This window comes from Calypte anna, chromosome 4B (genome assembly GCF_003957555.1).
Source record: "Calypte anna isolate BGI_N300 chromosome 4B, bCalAnn1_v1.p, whole genome shotgun sequence".
Lineage (NCBI taxonomy): Eukaryota > Metazoa > Chordata > Aves > Apodiformes > Trochilidae > Calypte > Calypte anna.
This window is the reverse complement of record NC_044249.1, coordinates 10,087,460-10,114,048: the sequence shown is the minus strand read 5'-3', so window position 1 is coordinate 10,114,048 and position 26,589 is coordinate 10,087,460. Positions and strand designations below refer to the sequence as shown.

Sequence of the window (26,589 nt, the reverse complement as noted above, 5' to 3'; positions counted from 1 at the left end):
TTTGCTGCTTCAGACAAAAAAAAAAAAAAAACCAACAATGATATTTCCCCCCCCCCCCCCATATTCTGTTCAAACACAATGAAGCCCATGCATTTATTTTTAGACTGAGCAAAATAATCCATCTCAGAGTTAGAAAAGCGTGTAAAATCTTTAAAGAATGTTTGCTCTCTCCCCGGGCGCCCACGCAGGAACACGGCAGTACACCCATTGAACACTGAGCAGTTTGATGTAAAAATGCTTAAATTGCCAGTATCATTCAGTGCCAGCTGAAGAAAGCAAGAGTAGAAGTTCATGGAAATGGTTTGATTTGTTTTCAGACATGCAGCACAGGGCAGTGGCAGGCCAGAACTGCTGTCTTCTCTCAGAAGCTGGGCTGCTGGCTTGGTATGTGGGCAGAAGGAGGAGAGGATCTAGTGGTGTGGCATTGTTTCAGTGGAATAACTTGGGTGTTGCCTTGGAAAGGAGAAGAGTGAGTTCAAACGGGTTGTGTGCTCTTGAAACCATTCACAGGGAGCTTGGCTACATGCAAACTGCTGGTTAAGCCCTGGTGCCCACGGAGGACCTGAAGTAGCACCCTGAGAAATTATTTTAGAAGGTTGATGTGCATATGGAGATTGATGAATTGGATTTGTGGTCTACAAACTGTGTCAAAAAAGACCAAGCAGCTTTAACACAAATGTGGAAACAAATACCTTTATAATGCAATTTTTAAGTTTTTGTCTCACTGGATGAGGGGGATCCCTTTTGCACATTTCTGTGGTGCTTCAGCATTGTTTTAGTGTACATAAAGCAAAAAGTATAACGTGGTTTTTGTTTTACATGAAGTAGAGAAGTGAAACTTAATGCTTTAAGCAATGGTACTCAGATCTGCTTTAGCTTTACTTTAATTTCTGGAATGCTTCGAGTCTTGATCCATTATGTTCTTGAGTAAGTTGGTGAGAAGGAGAGATACAGGATGCGTTGCTTGTTTTTGCTCATACTTCATCACTAAACCCACTTAGCAGGCTAACTGAAGCTAGAACAACATTCAAACAAGTTCATCCCCAAACACGTAGTTTTTACAGCTGCTGCAGTGTGCTGTGCCTTGCTAATGCTGCACTGCAACCAAGTTCCTTCTCTTTCCACAAAGATAGTCTGTTAGCAAGATTTTTATAAATTTGGGATTCTATTTCGGTTTTCTCTGTGTCTTATCTCCTGTTTTTGTCCCTCTCTTACCTTCTTGTGTCTTTTTTGTTGTGATGGTTGTGTCTTTGAAATGAGGCGAGCTTTCATTTTCTGAGCTAAAAATTATGTGTCTTGCAGTACTTTTTCACTTCTTGTGAAAATTAATTCTAGTCCTAGGCAGCCTGCTGAGAAAATTGCCTTCCATTCTCCCAGGCTTGTTACTCTCAAGAAGCTGATGCCAGAATTTCTTTAGAAGAACTACAGCTGCTGTTACGAGGACTCTGCACATTATTTACAGTAGCAGTGAAACCACAGGCAATGTTCTGCATAACAAAATGACCTTTAAAATCAATAGCTATAATTTATGAAGCCCATCATTAAGGACATATTTAGTTCTGTATAGTTTGAGCTTTTAAACAGAAAACATCAAAAAAGATTTTGGGACTAGATAATAAAAGTCTCTTTTTATTGTAACTTTCTGAAATAAACATTTTTGAGCTTAATACACAAATAGCACCAAGAGAAGTCTAAACCTCTGCAAGTATTCCTGCATAGAATGGAAGATTCCTGCATAGTCAGGGAAGAGATGGTCTCATCCTTAAGATACAGCTTGTTTCCAAGTTTTTGCCCAGTCTTTTTATTCAGAGCTCACAGGCAGCAGTGCAAAGATTTGCTCATCTCAGTGTTATCTCAAATTCCGTATTTTTCCTTTTATTAGAAGCATTTTTTTTGTACGAACTTTAGAAAAAGAGAGAAACAAAAGAAATCCAACCCCTAAAATTCCCAGACCTGAAAGAAATCATAAGGAAATGAGTGTTGTGCTGTGTGTGTGTAAGTGACCAGAAAGGGAACTGCTGGAAGTTGTAGGAATTAATCACTTAATCTCTCTGAAGTAACTTCCTCAACTGCATTTTTCCAGAAAGAAAACAAATATAGCAGTGATGTCTGAAGTGACTGAATTTCATGTCCCTCTCCACACCATCATGTGGACAACACACTTGCATATCAGAGGTTTTCAAAGTGGTGAATCTGTCCAGCCACCAAGGCATATGGGATTTGGATCATGCTGGTGTGAGCTATTAATGATGAAGTTATGTTCAACCAACTGGTCTGAGTGAAATCCTTTTCAGGCAGCTTCAGCTCTACGTAACAGTACTTCAGGCATATTGCCTTGTATGACTGTCTTAACCTTTAGATGATAAGTCTTTGCAAAATATTACTTGGCCATCATCAGACAGTTATGCAAGTTGGTGAAGTGGAAAAATGTATATATTGCAAGAATTGTAAAACTGATAGAATGTGGCAGTGTTTTGCCATTTTAATGTTACTTATTCGGCAGTAACTGAGAGAGACTTAAAAGTCATGTTAATGGTAGTCTCTGAATTTAGTCTCCTTGGCTTTATGTTTATCCAGCATTTTGTTCCAAAAACCTTAAAACCAAACTTAACCTTCACATTATGAAATGTCTGTTTTGCCAATTAGGTCTGTGAATCCTCATCAAAGAAATAATTGGTTTAATTTCTGTGACCTTTTTAAGCCCTTCTCTTTGGCTTTTTAAGCTTGCAAGTTAGGAAGTAGTATATTAAATCAGCCATCTAAAACTTATTACAGAAATTCATCAGTCCAAATTCTGCTCCTATCATATGTTATCATATGTATATAATTTCAGATTTTCAACTTAAATTATGAGTCACAGAACAGGCATGAGCCATGTTATACAGGCTGTGTCTAGCCCTTCCCTGGGATTTTTGTGGAACAGAACTGCAAATTACAAAGGTGGCATTTTCTTATGCCTGCTCTCTTGAAGTAGCTTTTTGTCCTTCTGAATAAGACTTCTTTCCAAGTTTTATCCTTTCATTTAACCTCTCCAGACCAGTAGAGGAACTGGGCTGGAGTCTTGGGTATGTGCCTGCTTAAGGCTGGGTGTGCATGTCTGGCTCTATCAGTGTCTTCTGAGGGAGATGGTAAATGGAGAATCATGCTACTGAGAAGACCTTTTGGGAGACCGTGACAATCACATTAAGCATCAACAGATGCTCATGCTTTGCTTGAGCAAAATCAGATTTCGTTGGAACAAAAATTAGTATTATTGCTGAAGGAGGCCTCTTATTGAAGTGCAGCATCACTTTGGATGGGAATATTGGCATTAAAAATCAAAACAAAAACCCAGAGATCCACCCATACCCTGTGATTGTGCTTGACCTCTGCCATCAAAACATTTTGTGAATGGCACTCAGGTTATCACCAGATTGGTACAGAGTCTGAAGTGTGTCAGGAGGAAAAACCCTAGCTGAATATTGTGCAGATATTGGTGTCACCCAGCAAATACACACAGGGCTTAAATTGAGTTAGATGTGTGTGTGTTAGTGTTGTCTGTAAAAGCTGTAAACCTGGTAGCAGGGATAGACAGCAACATGTCATATTTGATGTTCAACACCCACAGTCCTCGATGGAGCTGATCTCATTTCAGTGATCTTTAGGGTTTTTTAGCTCTTTGAACAACATTGTCTTTCTCCTTTTCCCTAAATCTTCTGTAAAACTGGCAAGGATAGTCCTTTTTCCAGGTGGTTGTTGTGGTTTAATGGTAGTTGATAGGCTGAAATGCAGCTGAGATGTGACGTGAAGGAAAAAACAAAAAAATGATTCAGCATGCAGAAATGCCCAGCTCCTTTAAAGGGATGTATGGCCTTGGACACTGCTGCTGTAACTAGTGGAGTCCCCCAGGGATCAGTGCTGGGTCCAGTCCTGTTCAGAATCTTTGTCACTGACCTTGATGATGGGACAGAGTGTCTGCTCAGCAAGTTTGCTGATGACACAAAGCTGGGAGGAGTGGCTGATTGACCTGAAGTCTGTGTGACCGTTCAGTAAGATTAGGACAGACTGGAGAGCTGGGCCAAGAGGAACCTCATGAGGTTCTGCAAGAAGTGCAGTGTCCTGCACTTGGGAAGGAATAATGAAATGTACCAGCACAGGTTAGGAGGTGATCTGATAGAGAGCTGCCCCCTGGAGAAGCACCTTAGTCTCCTGGTGGACAAGTTATCCATGGGATAGCAATGTGCCCTTGTGGACAAGAAGGCAAATGGTGTCCTGGGGTGCATTAAGAAGAGTGCATCCAGCAGATTGAGGGAGGTTCTTCTCCCTAATGGGACCTCACCTGGAGTATGGCATCCAGCTCTGGGCCCCCAGTTCAAGAGGGACAGGGATTTACTTGAGGGAGTATAAGTGAGGGCTATGAGGATGATGAAGGAACTGGAGCACCTGCCTTATGAGGAAAGGCTGAGAGATCTGGGGCTTTTTAGTCTGGAAAGGATAAGACTGAGAGGGGAATCTAATGAATGTGTGTAAAATATGAGGGATGGCTGTCAAGAAGGAAGGGACAGCCTCTTCTCACTTGTGCCCTCTGATAGGATAAGGGGCAGTGGATTCAAGATAGAGCACAGGAAGTTCCACCTCAACATGAGGAAGAATTTATTTGCTGTAAGGGTTTCAAAGCCCTGGAACAGGCTCCACAGATAGGTTGTGGAGTCTTCTTCTCTGGAGACTTTAGAGACCTGTCTGGATGAATTTCTGAGTGACCTGCCCTAGTTATGGTCCTGCTCTGGCAGTGGGTTGGAGTTGGTGATCTTTAGAGCTCCCTTCCAACCCCTGACATTCTGTGATTTGGTGAATTTAGTGGCTCTAGGAGTAAAACAGAAACAACCCTGAACAACCCTTACACTTTATGTTCTCTATCTCTAGAGCTGTGCGTATTTTAAGGGCACATTGTATCTTAAAAAAAACAACACGCAGATAAAAGGGTCTGTGCTGCCAGTGCAGACTTCCACAGTACTTAAGGATCCTTTGCTTTCCTTTAAATTCTGTGTCACAGAGAAGAAAGTGGTTGCCGCTAGGCCTCCAGATCTGTGAAGAGCAGCAGTCAGTCACTGAACAGGGTTCTTCAGAATTACAATAAACCCTCCTGAAAATTGCACTGTACTCCTTGTGTGTAAACATATATCAACTGCTAAGCCTCTTCAGGCATGTCTGCAAGAACTTCAGGAAGGGCTATGAGGTGTTTACCACTGCAGGAGAGGTCCACATTGTTGCAGATATGTGATTCTCAGGTTAACTGTATTCCACTTTTGTCATCAGTTATCACCTCATAAAACTTAAATTTCTGGAATGGGAGAAGAAAACTGGTCCAGAAGAAAACTTTGTCCAGACAGGGTCTTGTTTCCATAACTGTTTTATGGGAAGGGTTTTTACTGTGGGATGCTCAAGGGATATCTTAGAAGCTTTCTGAATCAATCTGCTAGTTGAACACTGCTTTTCTGTACAGCAAAATGAAAGTTTCTGTGTCTGCTATTCACTACCTGTTAGACTGAGAAGTATATTTGGTGGTTAAGCTTGCTGGGAAGAAAATGGTGACAAGAGGAATCAATTTTTGGCACCATGTGTTATGAAGCATCCCCATCTTTTGCCATGTGGTAGAAGTCCCCTGCTCACCTTCTCTGCCTGCTCTGTGGTGCTTCTGCAAGTCTTGCCTAGATCCTAGCCCCTTGCTTCCATTCTTGTGACTCACCTGGCTGCACCTCAGCTTCTGTTTGGATTGAGCTAAGTAAGGAGCCGTTTGTGTGTGATTTTTCTGAGAAAAAGTCAAATATTTGTCAAATGAGAGCTGCGTCCATACAAACTTTGCAGACACAGACAAATGAGGTTGCAGGGAAAAAACATTCCTCATCTCTGCTCCCTCCGTTGTAAATAGTGCAGCATATAGGAAGCAAATGAGTGATCTTTCTGTGAGAGTGCTAAGGATGAAGCTTTTTGGCTTGATGAAAGCATTTGCTTGCTTTGATATTTACTTTGTCCTCGGGAAGAGCTTTCTGATCAGGCACTGTAGCTCCCTGCCCTCTTCCTTTAGCATAAGGAATGTTGGCCTTTCCCTTTCAGCAGCTGCACCAATTGCTTGACATTTCCATTGCATTTCTTGTCTATAAGTCTTGGATGCACTTTGTCCATTGTAACTACTCAGCTCTGTGGCTGTTTTTAATTTCCATTTCCTGTAATGCTACCAGTTAGAAAAGGATGAGTAAATGATGAGTACTGTCAAAATACATGCCTTGCTAGTAGATGAAAAGCCAGTCTGTTGACATGAGGTAGGTGGTGTTCCCCATGGCCAGGCAGTGGGTCAGTATGTGGAAGCAGCACAGGTCCTTTTGCAGAGCACCCCAAGCACCTAATGCTGCTGGTGGCACTGGAAGGAAGAGGGCACTGCTGCTGCAGCCACTGCTCACATCCTGGGCATGGGGCAGAGGGGTTCTGTCAGGGGGAGTCAGGGGACTGCTGCTTTTCTCCAGAAGTCCCCATGATGCCAATGTGTGGTGCTGTGTGTGTGTTGAAGGGGGTGTCCTGCCAGGAGCTGCTAAGTGGTTTTGCTGATGCATTGAAAGCACATTTATTTCTTTGCACAAGTTGCGGTGTCTACTTTTTGTTTTATATATAACTGGCAAATATTAGCATTGCTTTGGCTTGTACTCTTCCCCAGAACTGTGCTGTGCCTGGGCTCTTGTGAGCTTGGTTGAAGGCAGCTGCAGGTGCTGCTGTGGCTGCTTTCCTGGTTCTCTTCAGGACGCACTTTCTGGAATGCTAGGACAGCAGCAGGGAGCTGGCTGCCCTTCAGAGGTCCTCACCTTGCTTTTGTTGGGGAGCCCCTGCCAGACAAACATGTGGTGGGCACTGCCTGGACCCCTGCAGAATGAGGGGGGGGAAGCTCAGGGGCAGTCCCTTGATCCAGATCCAGGTCGTCTGCAGGCTTTTCCAGAAATCACCAGATTGCTCCCACCTGGTGGTATGTTCAAAATTTTGTTCTGAGCTGCAGAAGTTACAGTTGTATTGCTTTTCTATTTTTTAATGACAGTTGATATTGCCATGAGTCCAAGAGCTGGCATTCAAGGACTTGGTGTACAATTCCTCCTGTTAAAACATCTCTGCTTTGCCTCCTCCAAGCTTAGGGCTTTATACTGGCTTCTTTTTTCTGCTGGGTGCACATGGGTGCATAGAAGAACTCAAGTCATGAAACGAGGAATCTTGCAAGCTGAATGTGCACCATTGTTTGATAAGCTCTGTTCCTCTTAATGTGATTTTTTCAAGAGGTGTTGTTCGGTGACATTCTGTCTTTCTTAGAATATATCTTGTGCTTCTGCTAAAGACTTGAAAACTTCAGGCTTTGTAGAAGCACATTATTAACTGCCCATCTGATGGGGGTTTTGGTTGTGTTTTTTTATTCTGATGGACTTCTATGAAATTTATAGAACCATTGGTGAGAAAATGTTTTGGTGCATCTGTTTGTCTCATGTCAGTTGGTAAAAACAACACCAACTCATGCTGACTTCCTCTCTTTTGTTGTAGCAAACCTTCCCCAGTGATGTCCGCTCCATTGAAGAGATTTTGAAGGTAGGTGCTCTTGCAGGTAGTGTTTGCTTGCATTTTGCACACATTAAAGTAGTATGTGTGGAAAAAATTACCTCTCTGCTTCTGTTCTGTCAGCCAACGTTGAAATCACTGAAAGTGTGGTTTGTGGTACACTGTGGAGAAGTTAAGATAAAAATTAGCATTGGATACAGCTGGCACTGTAAGATTTGTCTTTCTATCAGTATGTCAGTGTAATACATCTGGTGCAGTCATGGAGCAAGACTGACAATTGAAACAGCCAGAGCCTTTGCCAAGTCAGGGGCTTGCCATTCCTGAGTGCACTTTCTCCAGAGGTGATGGACATGCTGATTCCTCTCCACATGGGCAACCCCAGCCATGGCCCTACATGGAAGCATGTACCTGTGTCCTTCCCACCTGCCTGGGCATGATACTGCTGCTGGGCTGTTTCTCCTTCACTGGCATTCTAGTCCATTCATGTCAAGTCCAGCCAGCTCTGATGGAAAACTGTCTCTGTAACCTTGTGTCAGGGCTGGATCTGGGAGCAGTGCACAGACTCCCAGTAGCTTTGGTGGTGAAAATGATCAGGGGGCTGGAACACCTCTCCTACAAAGCCAGGCTGAGGGAGCTGGGGTTGTTCAGTCTGGAGAAGAGAAGGCTCCAGGAGACCTAATAGGGACCTTCCAGTACCTGAAGGTGATACAGGAAGGCTGGAGAGGGACTGTGTGCAAGGGCCTGGAGTGAGAGGATGAGGGGCAATGGTTTTAAATTAGAGAAAAGCAGATTTAGATTGGATGTTAGGAAAAAAAATCTTTACCATGAGGGGAACAGAAAACTGGAACATGTTGCCCAGGGAGATGGTCGAGGCCATACCCTGGAGGTATTCAAGGTGAGGCTTGAGGAGGCTCTGACCAACCTGATTTAGTTGAGGGTGTCGCTGCTTACTGATGAGTGTATGTCACCCATTCACTGTCTATGATGTGAAAATGCACTGTGATCTGCAAGCCAGTCATGCTGATACTGAGAAGACAGTTCCTTGATACCAAATATTATTCTGAGACACTTAAGTCCTAATGAAGGTGTTGGTTTCTGTGATTCACTGATGTCGCTGTTGCTTCAGGTCACAAAATCCTGATGCCCTTATTGCTCTCAGGAAGCTGTTGTTGGGGCAGCATTTTGGATTAAAGATAGCTGTGCACTCACTAGCTCCTGTGTGCTGGTTGGTGTTGCAACACGAGGACTCTGCCTGGAAGTACTGCATCCTTTTGTTTCACAAGGCATCCAGTTTTCTTGTATAACACTACTTTTGTAGCAACCACAGGGAAGTATGTACAAATACATGAAGAGTCAGTGCAGTATATTGCGAAGTTTATCCTCTGTTGAAACATTGCATGACTAGTGAATAAAGTGAGCAATGAACTAAACCAAAGAGAAGGCAAGGGTGGTAACCATGCAGTCACATGGTTTTTAGTTGTAGGCTGCTTCTGGGTCTTGCACCCTTGTAGATTACTCTGATCCCTGCTTATAGAGCAGAAGACAATGTGGGTTCATTCCCTGCTAAGTCTTTGCATTCATAATAGATAAGGAAACTAGAAACACTTCTGAACTTTCATATTTGTGCCTTGATGAAAAGGTGGCACTTGCAAATTGAGACACAGAAATTTTCACACTTCAGTCTTCTTGATGCCAAAAGTACGAAAACATACTTTGTGCTGACAGGTACCTCGTTAATTTCTTTTAAGACCCTGAGCAATCAGTGAGTGCATGCTTGTCATGAGATCCATTCAGCTTCAACTTAGGAATTAAGTTTCTGAGCTGGGCAAAATTGTGTATTGTGTTACTCTGTGTGCTGCTTTCTTCAGGAAGCTGGCATGGAACAGTTGTGGTTACAGCCACTCTGGATGGGGATGGTGGGTGTACTCCTTGAGTGCAGAGGTTGTGTTGGGCCAGAGGGGAAGACCTAAGATAACTATTCCTGCCAAGGTAGTGAGGGTGGCAGGCCATAAGGATTCACTTAGTGATTATTAAGCTCTTCAGGATTTGAAACTCAAGTATTTAGGGGCCAAGAAGAGTCTTGTCTTACGTGATTTCAACAAGATGGTTCTGAATTTCTGAGCCAAAGTTCCCCAAAAGCCTCATCTAAATTAACTCCCATTATTTTAGAATCATAGAATTTTCAGGGTTGGAAGGGACCTCTAAGATTATCCAGTTCCAACCCCCCTGTCATGGGCAGGGACACCTCCCTCCAGATAAGGTTGCTCAGAGCCCTGTCCAGCCTGGCCTTAAAAACTTCCAGGCATGGGGCTTCCACCACCTCTCTGGGCAACCTGTGCCAGTGTCTCGCCACCCTCATGGTGAAGAACTTCTTCCTAACATCCAATCTAAATCTCCCCTCCTCTAGTTTGAATCCATTCCCCCATGTCCTATCACTACCTGGCATCCTAAAAAGTCTCTCAGCGGCTTTCTTGTAGCCCCCTTCAGACACTGGAAGTCTCCAATAAGGTCTCCTTGGAGCCTTCTGCTCTCCAGGATGAATAACCCCAACTCTCGGTCTGTCTTCAGTGTAGGTACAAGGCAGATACCCTCTTCTGTGCTGGTCTTATCAAGTGTGCTTGTTGCAGTGCAAGCCAAGGCTTTAGAATGCTCTTCTGGGCCAAGCTGTGGTGCCAGAAGAGGCAGGTTGAAGTTGTTGTTGCCTGTTGAGCCCTCTCCCATGACTGTGGTGTTCATGCTCTGCTTTCACCTGGACCACAGCTCAACCCACAAGGTGGTAGCTGGTCTTGATGGTGTGTGAGAGTAAGGGAAGGTGAACAGGGCAGAAGGATTCCTAAAGATGTAGCACATCAGGCAGTCTCCTTTTTTTGGTTTGAAACCATGTCCTGAAGCTCTGCATCAAAGACTTCTTGCAAAAAGCAGAATTTCAGGCATGGGGAAACACTGGCAGGGGAAATGGCTCACAGTCAGAGCCCTCTGGCTGATCTTGAGTTACATAAAGCCTTTCAGATTGCTGTTTCTGTGAAGGGATGCAAAAACTTCCATAATCATCAGGTGCTGCATTTTGCAAAGCCCCACAACTGCTCATAGACAAATTTTATTTACTTTGGCTGACGTTACCTGTGCTGGCTGTAATGCTGAGGCCTGACCCTTGCAAACACAGTGAATACTTAACTCTCCACAAGTTTCCTTGGTGAGGTTCCTGTGAGTTGGCCAATGCAAGTGTGCTCAGAGGAGAGGAGGAGCTCCTCACTGTCTGCCTCCAAGGAGAGCTTCTTGCTGCAGGGCTGTCTCTTGGGTTTATGATCAGGTCTAAAAGGACTTTATTTGGTAGATCCAGCAGAACATCTTATGCGAAGAACTTCACCTGCTTATCAGCAGAAATACTTTAAGCTGCTTCTCTCAATCTTTTTCCAGGAAATGACCCACTCATGGCCACCTCCCCTGACAGCTATTCATACACCTAATACAGCAGAGCCTTCCAAATTTCCATTTCCAACAAAGGTAAAACACTCTCTTTTTGCCAGGGCTTGTGATAAATTATAAAAGAGCTCTTCAGCTCTTAAATGTGTTACTATATGATTTTGGCCCCCTTTCATAGATGAAGGCTGTCAGGAAGACATTACCTTTAGAAGAAGTCAGATAAATTAAAGCACAGTTAATTTTGAACTGCGTAGCAGTTGCTTGCAACACATTTTTTTTGCTGTGAATTGGATCAGATTGTGCTTCTGAGTAGCTTTTTTTGAGTGGCCTATTTGGTAATGTAATTGTTTCCTCTTTTTTATTTTTTCAGCAAGCTTTGTATTTTTAGAGTTTGAGATAAAGGTGGATATGAATAATATTTCAATAATTTACACATTTTAATTTTTTTTTTATTTCTTAAAAAATGCACATGCCACTAATGTGCTGGCAAAGTATTTTTGGTGGCAGTAGAATGTAGCATTTCTGCCCCTGCTAAGCCACAACAGGCCAGCTTAAGGTGTTGGCCACTTCAGAGTTGTACTTTGACAAGTTACTCAAAGTATTTGTTACAGTTACACATGAAAACCAAGTTATCAATATGTTGCTGTTGAGAGAGCTGTTTTATTTTATTCTCAGTTTGCACTTTGTCCTTTCGTTCTAGGAATCACAGTATGTTGGATCTGTAGCACACACTCAAAGTAAGTAGAAATCCAAAGAAAACACACTAAGTGTGTATTGACAGGTGGTTTTGTGTGTTATAGATTGAGGAGAACATAAAATATTTACACTGATTAAGGAGCAGAGTTTTCTGTGCTTTGTTAAACAGTGATGAATTTAGAAAGTGCTTAAGAGATTTTATACATTCATCCCCTAGAAATTAAGGCAGAAATTCTTAGTAGAGAACAAACAATATTTCTTTAAGAAACCCCATTGGGACTGATGAATAATCTCAATGGCAAACAGACAGCTGAGTCCTGGAAGAAAGTGACTTTCTAATCTGGTGCTCAGGGCCCAGGGGGTAAAATAAGCTAAAAGTGAGGCAAATAAAACCAACTGATTTGCTTTTGATTTACAGAACAATATGATGCACCTTCAAAAACATTGCCTGGTTTTCAGCCAAGAACATCGTAAGTAACCAGATACAGTTCCCATCTTTACTGTGCAGTTACTTAAAAGAACCTGGCCTGAATTAAAATTTGGTTTACTTGATGGTTCTGAAGAATCAAGGGTTTATCAGGATATTTTTTCTCAGAAAATACAAGAGCAGAGAATTTTCACCAACAGAAACATTACTATTTCATGATTATGATGTTAAAAACAACGAAACTGAAGGGAAACCCCCAATTATTAATGCACCAGATTGATTTTTGCCCTTTTAGTCTGTGGATACTTAACATCTTGTCACAATTAGTGCTATTCAAACCACTAATAATGTGTTCAACTGACATAAAGTTTAGGGGATACAAACTTGGAATCTGATCTATTCTGTGTATCATTTTGAAGCTGTGGGGGCTTGCTAGTGAAGCAACAGCTATGAAAACCAGCAGTGAAATGTTAAAGCAGTTGTATGGTGTAACTTTCTGGAACTGGCCAAGGAGAAGTTTTCTAAAAAGTGTTGTCTTAATTTTATTTGTATTTTAAAAATACAAATAAACAAGCAAAGAGCCCCATTCATGTGGGCGTTCTAAAAACCTTAATTTATATTCTAATAATTTAAGTAAGTTGCTAGGTGGGGTGAAGGTTAAATTTCTGCAGCTTTTAAAAGCAGTACTTTTGTATTACTACTTTTCTTTACATTTACATTTTTCTTTTTTTCCCTATTGCTTCTAACAATTACAGTCTCATTTAACTTGCTTATCCATAATCACTACCACAGTTTGCAAGGCTAAGTAGAAATGCCAGATAGTAAATTAATTGCTCCAATTTAAAAAAAGCTTAATTTGGTGCATAAAATAACTTGGTACTGTCTCTGCAGGTGAAAATAATTTTCTATTAAATAGGTTAATTACAGGAATTGCTTGAAAGTGATTTTGTGTGGGCTGATCAGTCTTTCTAGATTAACCTGAGCAGATGGCAGCACTGATAGATTCTGAGCCTCAAGTAATAAATAGAAATCTTTCCATGTCTAGAAGGCTAAGGGGTCTGAGTGCAAGGCAATTGCCAAATCATTAAATGCCTGTCAGTTCTTGTGGCATAGAGAGACCTCATGTTCCATAGGCGGCTGCAAACTACAGACAACAAAGCTTCTTCCACTTGTTTTCTTTTCTTTATTGTGAACATTTTAATTTAAAACAAAACAAAACTGGGCTAGTCACAAGTAAGAGGAAGAGCATCTCTCCATCTTGGTTGAGATTGTAGAATTTTGCAGTAAGATCTGTAAAACAACCTTTTCTATGCTGTTTCAGCATCCCTCAAAAAAGCACTCACTGGCTGGGAGTATGGGAGTCTTCCTGAGCAGCTCTCTATTCCCTTAATCCACTCTTGAGTTTGCTTCTTCATCCTCTACCCCAGCTTGCTGCTCCTGAATGATTTCTGGAAACATTCAGTGCACTGTTAAAAGGACTCGTTTCAACTGCTCCAGACTCTGCCTTCCTCCACAGATACCCTGCAGTGATCATCTTTATTTTAGCTTTTCTCAGCTGCTTGTAAAAGTCTTTCTAGCACTTCAGTCAGTTGTCCAGGTGGCAGAGAGAGGAGACTGTTACTGCAGACAAGAATCTGAAGATACTCCTTTCTTATACCAAAGGTCCAGACTTGTATATTTGGCATGGTAGGTAGCTCTGTCCTTAACCCACATCCCCTCCCTGCTTAGTATCCTTGCTGGCACTTCAGAGCCAGTGCTCATGTACCAGGAGCAGATATATCCACAATTGATGAACAGAGTTGAAGCAGGAGGAACAGAGTGGCTTAGGTTTAGGTCCCAAATGGACTCAAGCTAGATTTGCCCAAGAATTTCCTCTCAGTCTTTCCCTTGAATTGATGCACCCTTTCTTGGTTTGTTTTGTTTTCATGTGCACAACAGGGCTTGCTTTCTTTGCTGCTCCAAGCACATGTGACTGAAAATCCAGCTGCCTCGGGTAGCTTGGGCTACAAAGCATGCGGGTAGCTGAAAACAAACAGCGTTTGTTCTGGTTAATTAGAGGTTTAAATCCCAATGCATCTGTGTGCCCAAATTAAGCACTCAGCTTCACAGAGCATGCAAGGGTTTCCCAGATGGCTTTCATTCCTGAATACAGCCCTGAAGTTAGCACCTGGCTGTGCAGGAATGGAAGTAGCCCTTCGTTTAAAAGTGGAGATGCCAAGCTCATTCTTCCTGGTGCATCTTTAACCCAGCTGGCAGTGAGGTACCAGCCTGGACTTTTGGTGGGGTTGTTTGGCAGGAAATATTTATTTTAGTGCTGCTTCTCTGACTAAAAGAGCTCTTTTAAAATAGCTTTGTAGGGAGATCAGTGTGTATATAAGCTGAAAATGAAAACACAGCATCTACTAACTCCAGAGGCAATCAAAGCATTACAATTATTAAAGCAAATTTAAAAACTAGACTATTTAACCATTTTTTGAAACCTTTTGTTGGGGAAACCTTGTCTTCTTTAGGGAAGTCTGATTCATTTAAAGTTTTGGTGTTCTTCCTTGATCCTAATTAAGTAGTTGCAGGGGAAGTTTTGTTTGTTTTTTTTTAATGATGCCTTTTATTTAACAGCAGCTCTGGTGAAACAGGCAGTCCTTTTAATGACAAACAGCTAAATCATACTTAAAAGAAGATTTAGGTAGTGTTTGCTTCCATTATCCTCTTACCACTAAAGGAAATTCATCTGTAGTCCACAATTTTTAAATCAAACCAAAACAAAAAAACCCAAACAAACACTTTTAGAACTTTTTAGCATCCCTGGAAAGCTGTTCATTATCACTGTTGAAGAACTACTTTTCCTAATGGGGTGGAAAAGAATTTAAAATAATTCAATAAGATGCCAGTAGACACTTACCCAAACTACCCACAAGTGTTGGGAGTGGCTGTGTTGTTGCTGTTTGTCTTTTTTCCTTTTTATGTCTCAGTGGACTGGCACTGAGCTTTGGCTCCAGCTGAGAGGCAAAGTTGGTACATGCAGGACTGACGAGGACTGCAGGCTGTTGGCCTTCTCTAGGAAGTTCAGGGATCTGGTTTTCCAAGGTGGGGTCTCATAGCACTTCCCTCCAGTGTTTGCTTTTAGAAGAAGAGGCAAGAGAGTGATTCCCACTGAGAAAGGTGTGTGAGGAAATGAGGCAGAGGAGGCTGGTAGAGGGAAGGGGATAGTCAGAGGAGAATGGCAAGGTCAAAACTCATGAACAAAGAAAGCACATGTGTCTTTGTGAGTGTCATCAGACAGAGCCTTTTTGTCTCTAAGAACTGCTTCTACAGGGACCTGGGGACTCTGGGGTCAGAATCTTTGCAGGATGTGTGGGAGGGGCTGGGGGACAGGGTAGGCCCTTGAGTTTTCTTCAGGGTGTTCTGCTCTTCAGACTGGAGCAGAGTCATCCCTTCTGGTTAGTGGACCTGTTCACTGTGAGGCTCTGGCCAGCTTTCACAGTAAATGAAGTTCTTTCAATGAAGCTCTTTGCATGTCAGATGCTTTGTCATGAGTGTAAAATAATTTGTCTAGTTCATGGGGATAGTGTTTAAATAAGAGGATCACTTTTTTTTTTTTATTCAAGGTTTTTACTCCTCTGTTGTCACAGAACCAGAAAAGCAAACTGCTCAGGGTCTGTACACAGACCACAGAGCTGTAAATCTATTTTGCTTTGTTCATAATTTGACATGAAGGCTTCAAGGAGTGTGAAGGTTTGTGTAGTTTTTCCTAACAAGTGTAAGGAACACTTAAGTCTTTCACCCCTTTTGCAAGGTGACATGGGTCACTGGGGATCTTTCGTATTTGTTTTCTTGATATGAAATGTATTGTCACAAGGAGTTGGAACCTTATTTTTTTATTTGGCCATAAGAAAAATTTGTCACAGGGAGCCTTTGGTTTGAAAGGAGGGTGAAATAAAGAGAGTTTTGATGTGGTTGATTAAAATTCTTTGCTCATTTCCCTAGCTTTTTATCTCATTTTTGGGATGACACGTGTGTAATTCTTAGGGCTGAAAAGTCCAGCTAGTTTCAAGATTTGAATCTCTGTAGTTTTGAGTCGCAAGAGTTTTGCCTTTTTTCCAGCTCCTTTCTGGATACCTATGTGATTGTCAAAGAGAGGAGTAACCATTTGGGGGAACTTTGGCTCCCTTCTCACCAATCTTTCCCTGGCAGCCTTTTGAGGACCTTGGTAATGCACTGAAATCATAAAAAGTAGTTACCACCACACTTGCAAAGCACTGCATTAGGCTTGTGGAAACATGTGCAGGCAGCCTGCTGTCTAGCAATACTGAAGAGTTTATGCCTCCACACTGGTGAAGTACTGTGCTTATCTAAACTTCTTGATGTTCCAGTTACTGCTGAGATGTGTAAAATGGTGAAGTTCACCATGAAGAGAAGAAAAAAGAGAGAGTCTTGACCTTCGTGTTTACTATGTATGTGTGATAGGAGACTTCAGCAGCAAAAAGAGAACCCCTGTGACAGAAGAAATATTCACAGCCCCTGAGAGCAGAGAGCATTTACATGCACAGCTGCTGGTGCAAAGGAGATACCTTCTGCCACTTGGAGAATCAGTGCAGGCTAATAGCATGCGAGACTCTTGCTGTACAAGGATCAGACCCCTTCTGTTCCACCCTGCTACGTTAGTGTGCCAGGCTACCTCTGGTGGCAGTGTTAGTGTGCTAGGTAGCCTTTGCTGAGGAGCATTCCCCTCAAAGAACTTTGTTGTCTGTAGATGGCAGCCAGTGCTACTGACTTCCCTTACCAAAGGTCCTGAGCTGAGTTGCAAAGCACAATAAAATGCCCAGGTTGTGTGTTACAATTTGATCATTCATTCAGGTAATTACAGGGTGTAGCAGATTGAGCATGCCAAATGTTCAGAAAGGATATGGGATGTTGGTTTGTTTTGTCAAGAACTAAGTCTTCTTCAGTGTCTGCTGCTTGAAAATGTGCCTGCCTTGGCTGATACTTATTTTCTGGTTGTCTTTCAGAATGCTCCAGGACGACCTGCAGCTCAGTGATAGTGAAGAGAGTGGTGACGACCAAGTCAGTTTTAGATGTTTTATACACTAGGCACACAGAAATCCCTCTACATCATCATGACTTATGTTGTTCTGAGTTCCTGAAGCTAACCTTTCCTCCCCCTCTCCTCTTTGTTTTTTGTGAACAAAACAGGTTGTTGAAAAGACAGCTTCTTCACTTGGTCTTCCAAGGTACAGGTTTCTTCTCAAATTACTAGTTTGACCAAATACAGAGGAAAACCCAAACTAATCTATGTATTGGGGGTAGATGGATAAGGTTTCCTGGTCTCTCCTGTAGATAAAGGCTTTTGTTTCTAGCTTCCTGAAGCTGCTGTTAGAAATGGGCTTTAGTTCTGTGGAGTTTTACAGAAAGCTCCAATTAGAAGTGAATAATCTGGGCATGCTGGATTTTTACACATTGTATTGAATTGTATGAATTACTTGTATTTCCCCAACTGTTTCCTTCTTTCCTTCTCTTCCCTTCCACCAGTGTATGTGTAAGTTGCACTGGAACCATTGGGATTTTCAGTTGTGTTAGTGATGGGTGAAGTGTAAGTCCAGTTTTAGTTGAAAAGGAAGCCCAAAACAGCCAAGAGGGTGAAAACAGAAAAGGGTTAGGTAGACTTCTTGAGGCTGCTTCTGCTCATCTTGATAAGGTAGCTGATTGTAAGCAATTCCTGCCAGGTATTGTTAGCCAGAAGCGATATTCAATGCAGGCTGAACATCCATGTGCCAGCATTTGCAGAAGAAAGATGGAGAAGCCCAGAATTTTACATACAGGAGAAAAACTACTTATGTTTTTGGCTTGATACCTATATTTTCATGCACAGGGTAATGGTCTACAAAATCAGCCTTGCAGAAGGGCACGCCAATTCTTGGCATGATCTGCATCTCTGCAAGCTCTTGAAATAGTGTTTTCATGATATCAGTCTGGATCAGCAAGGATCTTGCCTCCGAATCATACAAATGTGTTGACACTGACAGGGAAAACAATTTTCGAAGTAAAAAAAAAAAAAAAAAAAAATCAACATTTTTATTTCATAAGCCCATTTCAAACCAAAAAGAAGCTGTGCATAAAAGTCATGGCTCTCCCAGTTCTACCTAATCCCTTTTAAGTGCTGGAGGAAAATACCTTTGAGTAGGGGAGGGTGTTGCAAAGAATCCTGCTGCTCGATGTGGCTGCTAATGAAATGGCCACAGCCTACAGACCAAGTGACACAGGTGAAAAAACAAAAATTTAGAGGAGAATACAAAAATAAACTATCCTGGAATGTATGTTTCTGTCTTGTTAGCTTTTATAGGAATTTTTTGAGTATTTGGGCTATAAGAAGAGCATGTGTCTGTTTTGGTTGGTTTTTTTTAAATTGGGTTTGCTAAATGCAGCTTCATATTCTAGCAATCATTGTCCTGCTTACATATTTGCCTGACTAGGTTGGAGTTGTAGGTTTTATTATCTCCAGAGGTTTTTTCATTCTGGTGCTTTATCTTCTGAGTATGGCAATGTGTTCTTTTGACTTTCTTCCCTTTCCTCTTGGTGCCAAAACTCGGGGTTTCAGGTTTATTTTTGAGTAGCCTTCATCCATACTGCTTTTTAATTTTATCTCATGGTGGCCTTGCAGCGACCTACAGTCCCAGAGTGTGGGATCAGCACATTCCAGCAGCCCGGAGTCAGGGAGCACCAGTGACTCAGACAGCTCTTCAGACTCAGAGACAGAGAGCAACTCCAGTGACAGTGAAGAAAACAACCCTCTGAGAGCATCAGCACCTGAGGTGAATACAAATAAAATGTAGAGGCTGCTTAATGCAGTCTCCTGTCCTCAGACTTTCTGCTGTCTGAATGCAATTGAGACAGAAGACCTGGACTCTGGTCATCGTTCAGGTGTCTCCTTGACATCTTTGGTGCATTATCAGACTTTCCTTGCTCTTTGCTTCCCTTCAAGATTTTGTCAATTAAATGAGGAGTTTTATGTGCCTGTCCTTGAGGTGATTGACTCCTGGACAAATTAGTGCCTTCACTGGCAAGGCACAGATGAAGAACATGGCTTGTCTGGGGTGTTTGGAGCCTATCTCTACACATACAACTTTTCTGGGTGCTGAGGCTGTGGGCTGCTTCAGAGTGAGACCCTGATACAGTAGAAGGAGTTGTTGAAGCAACTGAAGTGATCAGACCTGCAGGAAGGGCTGGAATGTGCTTAGGCTTGCTTCTGTTGAATTTGGCTTGGATAGTGCTACCCTGAAATTTCTGAAGCTTCTATTGGGAAAGGCAGATCAAACAGAAGACAGTGCCTAAAAGTTTTATAATTGACACCATGCATTTTGTACAAATCTGCTGCAGAAGTGCTCGTGTCCCATGGTTTCAAATGGTTCCTCTAGCTTGCAAAAGATTCTCAGGCCAGTGCGAAGAGCAGGGTTATATCCTATGGATCACAGCTGATGTAAACCAATCTGCTGACAGTTTTTGAGGTATTCACACAAAGCTCAGAAACCTTGTAGTTGATTTCTTCCTCACCTCCATCCTGTCTGTCCTTACTTTTACCTTAGGAGCACATGAACAGGGAGAATTTTATGTGCAGAAAACAAGCTTTGGAAGGAGAAATATTTTTTCATCTCACACCTAATAAGCTTTATCATCCAGCAGTTCAGTTACCGACTTTGCCCTCTGTAATGTAGGTCTTTGGAAGGAAATGTTATACTTCTCTTTTAAGAAATCCTACCTGTTTTGTCTTGAAAAGACTAGGTTGTAAGAGCCTTCTCACTCCAGTGAACTCCTAGAAATTTGCCATTTTAACCCTGCCTGGGAAAGGAAAGAGAAAAGGGGGAGAGACAGGCTGGAAGAAATAAAAACAGCCTTAATGAAACAATAACAGTAAAACCAGGAAAACATTTTATCTTTTTCTGTTCAGCACAGTGTTCATCTGTGGTGCTTAAGGAGCAAGTTAGTGCATGTGGCCCATTTGTTTATTGTCAGTTTTTCACATGCCAAAGCACAGACCTGTAGGCAATAGTTCCTTTGAAAAATGTGATCAACACCCATGTGATGGTGCTGACCCAAACAAGATAACCCACGGTAGAAGTTGTAGAAAAGGATCAGAGTACACCCCTGTCTGATAGCTGACAACAACAACTGTTTTTTTATAAACAAAAGCTTTTGGCCATGTTTTAATACTGTTTGGGGGGACATGGGAGGAAATGGTCTTCAGTGGCTAATAACTTAAAATTCTAATGAAAATAAGGTGGATTTGTGTTATCTGAAAAGTATAATGGAATTTATTGTTTAGTTTTACGTACAAACCCATTGTAAAACCAAACCTTTTTAGACTGGGTTTGTAGATTGGCTCACTCAAACACGGCTGAAGGCATGTCTTGTTTATCCACATGTTCTACAGTGAGTTGAGCCTGGGTAAAGAAGAAAAACATGGCAAAAGGAATTTGTCTTTGAAAACCTTTCATGTGGTTGCTCTTTCTGAGGAAGAGTTATGGCTCTTGTCAGGAGGTTGAGTTGTGACTGGGGTGAATCAATGAGGGCAGGAGTCCTCAGCTGATGTCCAGGTAATGACCTGCACACATTTGAGTGATGCTGACACAAATGTAGTGACAGATATTTTCAAAACGGACCCCAAGAGAATCTCTCCTGTGATTTGCATCTTCTGTTGTCAGTTTTAGGGAAATTTGGATTTGCTTTTCTTGTGACTTGTCAGACTATTAGGCAGGGCTTGGAACAACCGTATTGTTAACCTGACTGTGACTTCAGAGGCCTGCAGACCTTGGTTTTTGCTTCTGTTTTGCTTGGCCTAGAGAGAGATGGGTACTGGGCTGTGTAGGCAGAGGACAGCAGAGGCTGGACTTGATACACTCGCCATGCAATTTCATTTGGTAAATGCTTTTTCTTTTGGTTAAACCACAGGAGTCTGACAGCATACCTGCCAGACTTTGATGAGGTATGGTAGCTGGCCCATCTTCTCATCCATTTTGAAAGCAGTGTTGTGTGCAGATAACTTTCCAGATGCCTTGAAAGAACAGCACCTGATCTGTTTTTCCAAGTGCTGCTGTTTCTATATGTTGGCCCACAGTGCAATGATGTTGCTTATTGGCAAACTAGGATGGCACTTTCAGGCAGTCTGGTCTTTTACTGAGTGACAGGCATGGCTAGCAGAGTCCAGGAGTGCTGTGCAACACATTTGACTGATCTGTGCAAAACAAAGGGTGGTGTTTCTGGAGTGTGTGTGCACATGCTGAAGCATCCCCACTCAGTGCTTCACTTTCAAAGGGAAATTTTGCTGGATACTGGTAAGATGTGCTAGGATGGAAGTAGCCCATAAAGGCATCAGCCTTGCATTTCTCTTTCTGCCTGCAGCCTGATCCACCAACTTCTAATAAGTGGCAGCTTGACAACTGGCTGACCAAGGTGAACCCACCAGCAGTACCAACAGAGAGTCTCAGTGAAATTGCCCACGGGGATGGATGTGAGGAGGGCAAGGAGGAGGGACAGGATGTCAGCAGCAATTTCTCCCAGTATGCTGAGCTGAGGGAGCCTCATCACAAGAGCTCCATCCGAGCAGCCAGGGCTCCTCAGGATGCTCATCTTCCAACCAAATGCAGCTGCCAGAGGTCTCCTGTCCACACTAACGAGCCCTTGCCCAGGCATACCGTGGCCATCAAACGGCCTGGCAAGGCTACAGTGCACAAGGGCTCTAAGGGAGGCCTGAAGGTAGAGACTGACCCTGATCCTTTCCAGGTCAGAGACAAGTCTTCAAGAGACAAGCCAAAAGTCAAAACGAAAGGGAAGCCCAAACGCAGTGACAGAAAAGACCCGAAACCAGCGCTGCAGGAGCCCCCTGAGAGCAGAAAGCACAAGAGCTCCCACCAGGCTGTCGCCAAACCTTTGTTGAACCCCAAACTCATGAGAGATGGTGCCCAGGAGCATCTTGCTCTCAGTCCCCTTTCTCAAGGCCAGGGTACACCCCCCACCAGGAGCAGCAGCCCCAGGACCACTGTAGCAGCCAGAGAGGATCTTCACAAGGAGAAGCTTCCCTTGCCTCGCTGGGAGAAGTTGCTCTCACCAGCGAGGGACACCCCTTCCCCTCTGTCCCTCATGGTGAAAATAGATCTCCCTCTCCTGTCAAGAGTCCCCCAACCCCCTGGGAAAGGCAGTCACCAGAAGAGAGCAGAGGCCAAGAAACTCTCCAGTGCAAGGAAGCAAGACTTGGAGAGGAAAACTGCAGACACTACTGACAAGTCCATGCAGAAGAGGAAGGTAAGATGTGGAGGTGGGTTTGTACAAGGTTCAAAGTTATATTTTAAAAACCCATGTGAAGAGTTAATTTCTGCGTAGGTGAGGATGGATTCATTAATGCTCCTCCTACAAAGGTGTTATGAAACATCTAAAGGAAATGTATATCAAAACTCTCCACAGATGTTTCTTGTTATTCATAAATCTCCTGCTGAGCAAATGAAAAGCCCTGTGAGCTGTGGTGTTTTAAAACATATTTTGCTATTTTCTTGAAGTGCTGGTTTTCTCAGCCAAGAAAACCCCAAACACCCTATGTCAGAGGTGGTTTTTGCAGTGGACTGGATCGGCATGTGGCTGCCCAGCCCCCTCATAGCATTTGTGGGTTTCTCCAGCTTTCAACCCAAGCAGAGCTCTAGGGCTGCAGTGCCCCCTCCCTCTGCAATCTGTTTAAAAGCAGCACAGTCTCTGGAGCACCTCCCAGGCCATGCAGACATCTCTGCTGTCCACTTGGTGTCTGTTGTGGGACAGCATCTTGCCTGTAGTTTGGGGGCATGCCCAGAGGGAGGACTGACCCAAACCACTCTACAGTTTTCAGTCTTGCCCCTGTATGCACCTTCTGCGTGCAGCCATGCAGTCTTAGTCTGCTTAGTGTCATCTTCTCCTGTGTGGATTAATTTACTTCCATGAAGCAGTTGTGATTGCTTGCTTACACAAAGGGGAACAAATGCTGCAGGTGTGATTTGTCTTATGATTTGGGGTGATGGCAGCAGCCCTGTGCTTCTTCTTTTTCCATAAATGCAGACTATTAACTGAGCCCAGTTCATGGATAATAACAACCATCACTAAACCCTGATTTGGATCTCAGCACTTGGATAAGTATGTAGAAATCTTCTTGGGTTTTCCCTGGATCTGTTGTGGTGCTAGCAGCAATGCTAATGCTTAAGAGATGCATGTGTCCAGTTAGGAGCTTTTCAGAGATGTCTTTGCAGAGTCCTTCAGTGGTGCTTAGGGACTTGGTGTAGTGGTGGGCTTGGCAGTGTTAGTTTTATGGTTGGAATCAATTATCTCAAAGGTCTTTTCCAAACATGTGCGATTAAGGTGTGATAGTTGCTTTCCCTTGAATTACAGGAAGGCTCTTTATTTAACTTGTTAAATAAATAACTTGTTAAACATGTTAGTTGTTCACAAGTGGTTTTCTGGAAGCTGACTCTCAAGGGGGTTCAGCTGCACAAAGAGTTGGCTTCAGTTCTTAACAGTGAGTGGGTATTCACTGTGGTTATTTCAGTGCCCGTATACTTTTTTGGTCCTCCTCATACAGAGCAGGTGGCTTAGTGTGTAAGGGTAAACCCTGGTTCCCACATGGGTTTCATTTAGTCTTGGTTTCTGAACTTCCCATAGTGGTGGGGAAAAATTCGGAAGAGCAGGGAAATGGTGAAGAAACTTGAGACCCTGTCAGTTGCTCTGTTGCAGAGAAGCAGGAGAAAGGTAAACAGATCTGTCACTTCTCCTTCTGTCTCTCAAGGACCCAAGAGAGAAGCTATTTGATGTTAGACAGACATATCTTCCTTTGCAGTCTGAGTGTCTGACTGCAGGAGAACCCATCTCAAAGCCTTCCTCTCTGTATTATGTCAGCATGCATCAGTGTTCTTGGAGCTAGGTCAGGTAGCATCAGACATCTTTTGTAGTAGCTGGGGAGCTCAACCTGAGAAACAGTTTAAGGACATGATCTAGGTGCTGGAGCCTTGTCCTGACCACACTGCCAGAGGTAGAGTCTGCCCTGAGCTCAACCCACTGAGCTCCATCACAGTGACATAAACCTGGTTGTACTCTTGGGAGAGACAGAAAGTCCTTGAGTGCTTTGGGCTGTCACCAGGCACACTATAGGTAATGTTGATGAGTAAGTGCTATTACTTGTACATCTTCTTCCTGTGTATCAAATGATTCTGAAGTTTTCAATTCAGATGAGCTGATGATTTGCAGGATTTGTATTGTGAGATCTGTGGAGTGCAGTAAAAGGTATTGCTTAATACCTCTATATCTTAATGGTTCCTATTCTGGAGAACAGTAGCAGCAATTTTAACTGAGCGTTCAAAATTTCTCCTATATCAGATTCTTGTTAATAAAATAAAATAAAAACACCCATGTACATCTGGGGCATCTGAGTGATCTAACTGCTGTGAAAAGTTTTTTCCTTCCCTTCAGTAAGGAGTATCACAAAACGCAGTTGCTTGCAGTTCATGACTTTGCCAGTGGGAATCTGAATACATTTCTGTATGTTAGTACTGAGTGTGGGGGGGGGGAAACCATCTAGAACAGATGAAATGCTTATTTTAAGCAATGGAAGTACCTTAGTGTTGATTACTATCAGCAACAAGAGGTTTTAGCAGTTCTATCCCAACCACTACAAAATAATCTCATTTTATATACTGAAATCTTGATCTGCTGTGGTCTGGGTTTCTTTTTGTCATTTCCGATATCTTATTACCCTGACCTTGGCTGAGGCAATCCCATGCATCAATACAGGTTGGGAGGAGAAAGGATTGAAGACAGCTCTGAGGACAAGGACTTGGGGGTGGTGGTGAAGCAGAAACTCAGCATGAGCCACCAATGTGCACCTGCAGCCCAGAAAGCCAACCGTGTCCTGGGCTGCATCAAAAGAAGCAGAGACAGCTGTCGAGGGAGGGGATTCTCCTCCTCTGCTCTGCTCTGCTCTGCTCTGCTCTTGTGAGAGCCCACCTGGAGTACTGTGTCCAGTCCCGGGGTCCCCAGCACAGGAAGGCCATGGAGCTCCTGGACCATGTCCAGAGGAGAGCCACAAAAATGCTCAGAGGGCTGGAGCACCTGCCCTGTGAAGCCAGGCTGAGGGAGCTGGGCTTGTTCAGCCTGGAGAAGAGGAGGCTCCCAGGTGACCTCAGAGCAACCTTCCAATATCTGAAGGGCCTACAAGAAAGCTGGGGTAGGGCTTTTGCACAGGGATGTAGTGAGAGAACTACATCAATGGCAGTGGTTTAAAACTTGAAGAGGGGAGATTCAGATTAGGTATTAGGAAGAAATTCTTACCTGTGAGGGTGGTGAGACCCTGGTACAAGTTGTCCAGGGAAGTTTTGGCTGCCCCCTGCCAGGCTGTGTTGGAGGCCATGTGGGATGGGGCCTTCAGCAACTTGGTCTGGTGGGAGGTGTCCGTGCCCATGCAGGGGGGTTGGAAGTAAGTGATCTTTAAGGTCCCTTTAAACCCTTGCCATTCTTATGATTCTATGGTCCTATCCCTTTTTTAACCAGAATCAACCAAACTTAACTATGCTGTTCTCTGTATTTTGCATTAACCTTCAAAACCTGAGTAATTTTTTTTTCTTTCTGCTAGAGGGAAGTGGAGAAGGAAATTGATGGGAAGAAAATTAAATCAGAAAAAGAAACAAAATCAGTGAAGTCCTCAGCTAAAAAAGACTCCAAGAAATTGAAGTGAGTATCCAGTGGTGAGATGGCAGAAGATGTGTAAAACCAGGTCTTTTCTTAAAAAGATGAAGGCAAGGAATTGTATCTTCTGTCTTTACATGTGTGAGTTTGCTTTTAATAGAATGTGCCTTCTGATGCTTAATCTGCTGGATTTACATCCTGGACCCAACTACATGGCTATGGGACTGTAATTTATTCACCTTTTCATATGTTGCAGATGCAAAGTGATACTTGGGTGTTACCTATCTTCCCGAACTACTCTATAATTTTATAACACTAGGTAAATAAGACTGGAGAGTTCAAGCAGGAGTTATTTCTGCGTTCATGAGAAATGGAACTGGACTTAATGTGTTTCTAAGGAGGCAATTGGACTAGATGATCTTTAAAGGTCCTTTCCAAGCCAAACCATTCTGTGTTTCTCTGAACTTCTTTGCCTATGTCTGTCCTCCTCGTTCTGGGTTCTACTGTCATAGTTACTTTGGGAAAGTTTGTGCTCTCACTGGGTGGGAAGCAGTGGAAAGCAATGTATCAGATTGATGATTCGTGTGTGCATTTAAAACTTAATCTTTGTTAGGTGAGAAGATGGTGTGAACATGTTTCACCTGAGGTGCAGGTAAATTGGGTTGCTTGCTCAGACTCCCACTGCAAACAGGTGAGATAGCTGAAAGTGTGGCTACAGGTCCCTGAGTAATCATATCCACAACAGAGAGATTTCTTAGGAGAAGGTATTGTACTGTAACTGGATGTCCCTAAATTCT

General features: G+C 43.0%; 1 protein-coding gene across 2 annotated transcripts in view; it reads left to right on the top strand.

The window, feature by feature from the left end:
- AFF1 (AF4/FMR2 family member 1) overlaps window positions 1-26,589 on the top strand; it is a 90,794-nt gene that overhangs the window by 48,078 nt on the left and 16,127 nt on the right. Inside the window, exons 4-12 of one of the 2 annotated variants that reach the window (XM_030450410.1) lie at window positions 7,552-7,596; window positions 10,984-11,070; window positions 11,690-11,726; window positions 12,104-12,155; window positions 17,119-17,173; window positions 17,303-17,340; window positions 18,768-18,918; window positions 21,503-22,402; window positions 25,740-25,837. In XM_030450410.1, coding sequence (XP_030306270.1) covers window positions 7,552-7,596; window positions 10,984-11,070; window positions 11,690-11,726; window positions 12,104-12,155; window positions 17,119-17,173; window positions 17,303-17,340; window positions 18,768-18,918; window positions 21,503-22,402; window positions 25,740-25,837 — 1,463 coding nt within the window. The remainder of the gene's footprint in view (window positions 1-7,551; window positions 7,597-10,983; window positions 11,071-11,689; window positions 11,727-12,103; window positions 12,156-17,118; window positions 17,174-17,302; window positions 17,341-18,767; window positions 18,919-21,502; window positions 22,403-25,739; window positions 25,838-26,589) is intronic. The other variant, XM_030450411.1, reaches the window with a different exon arrangement.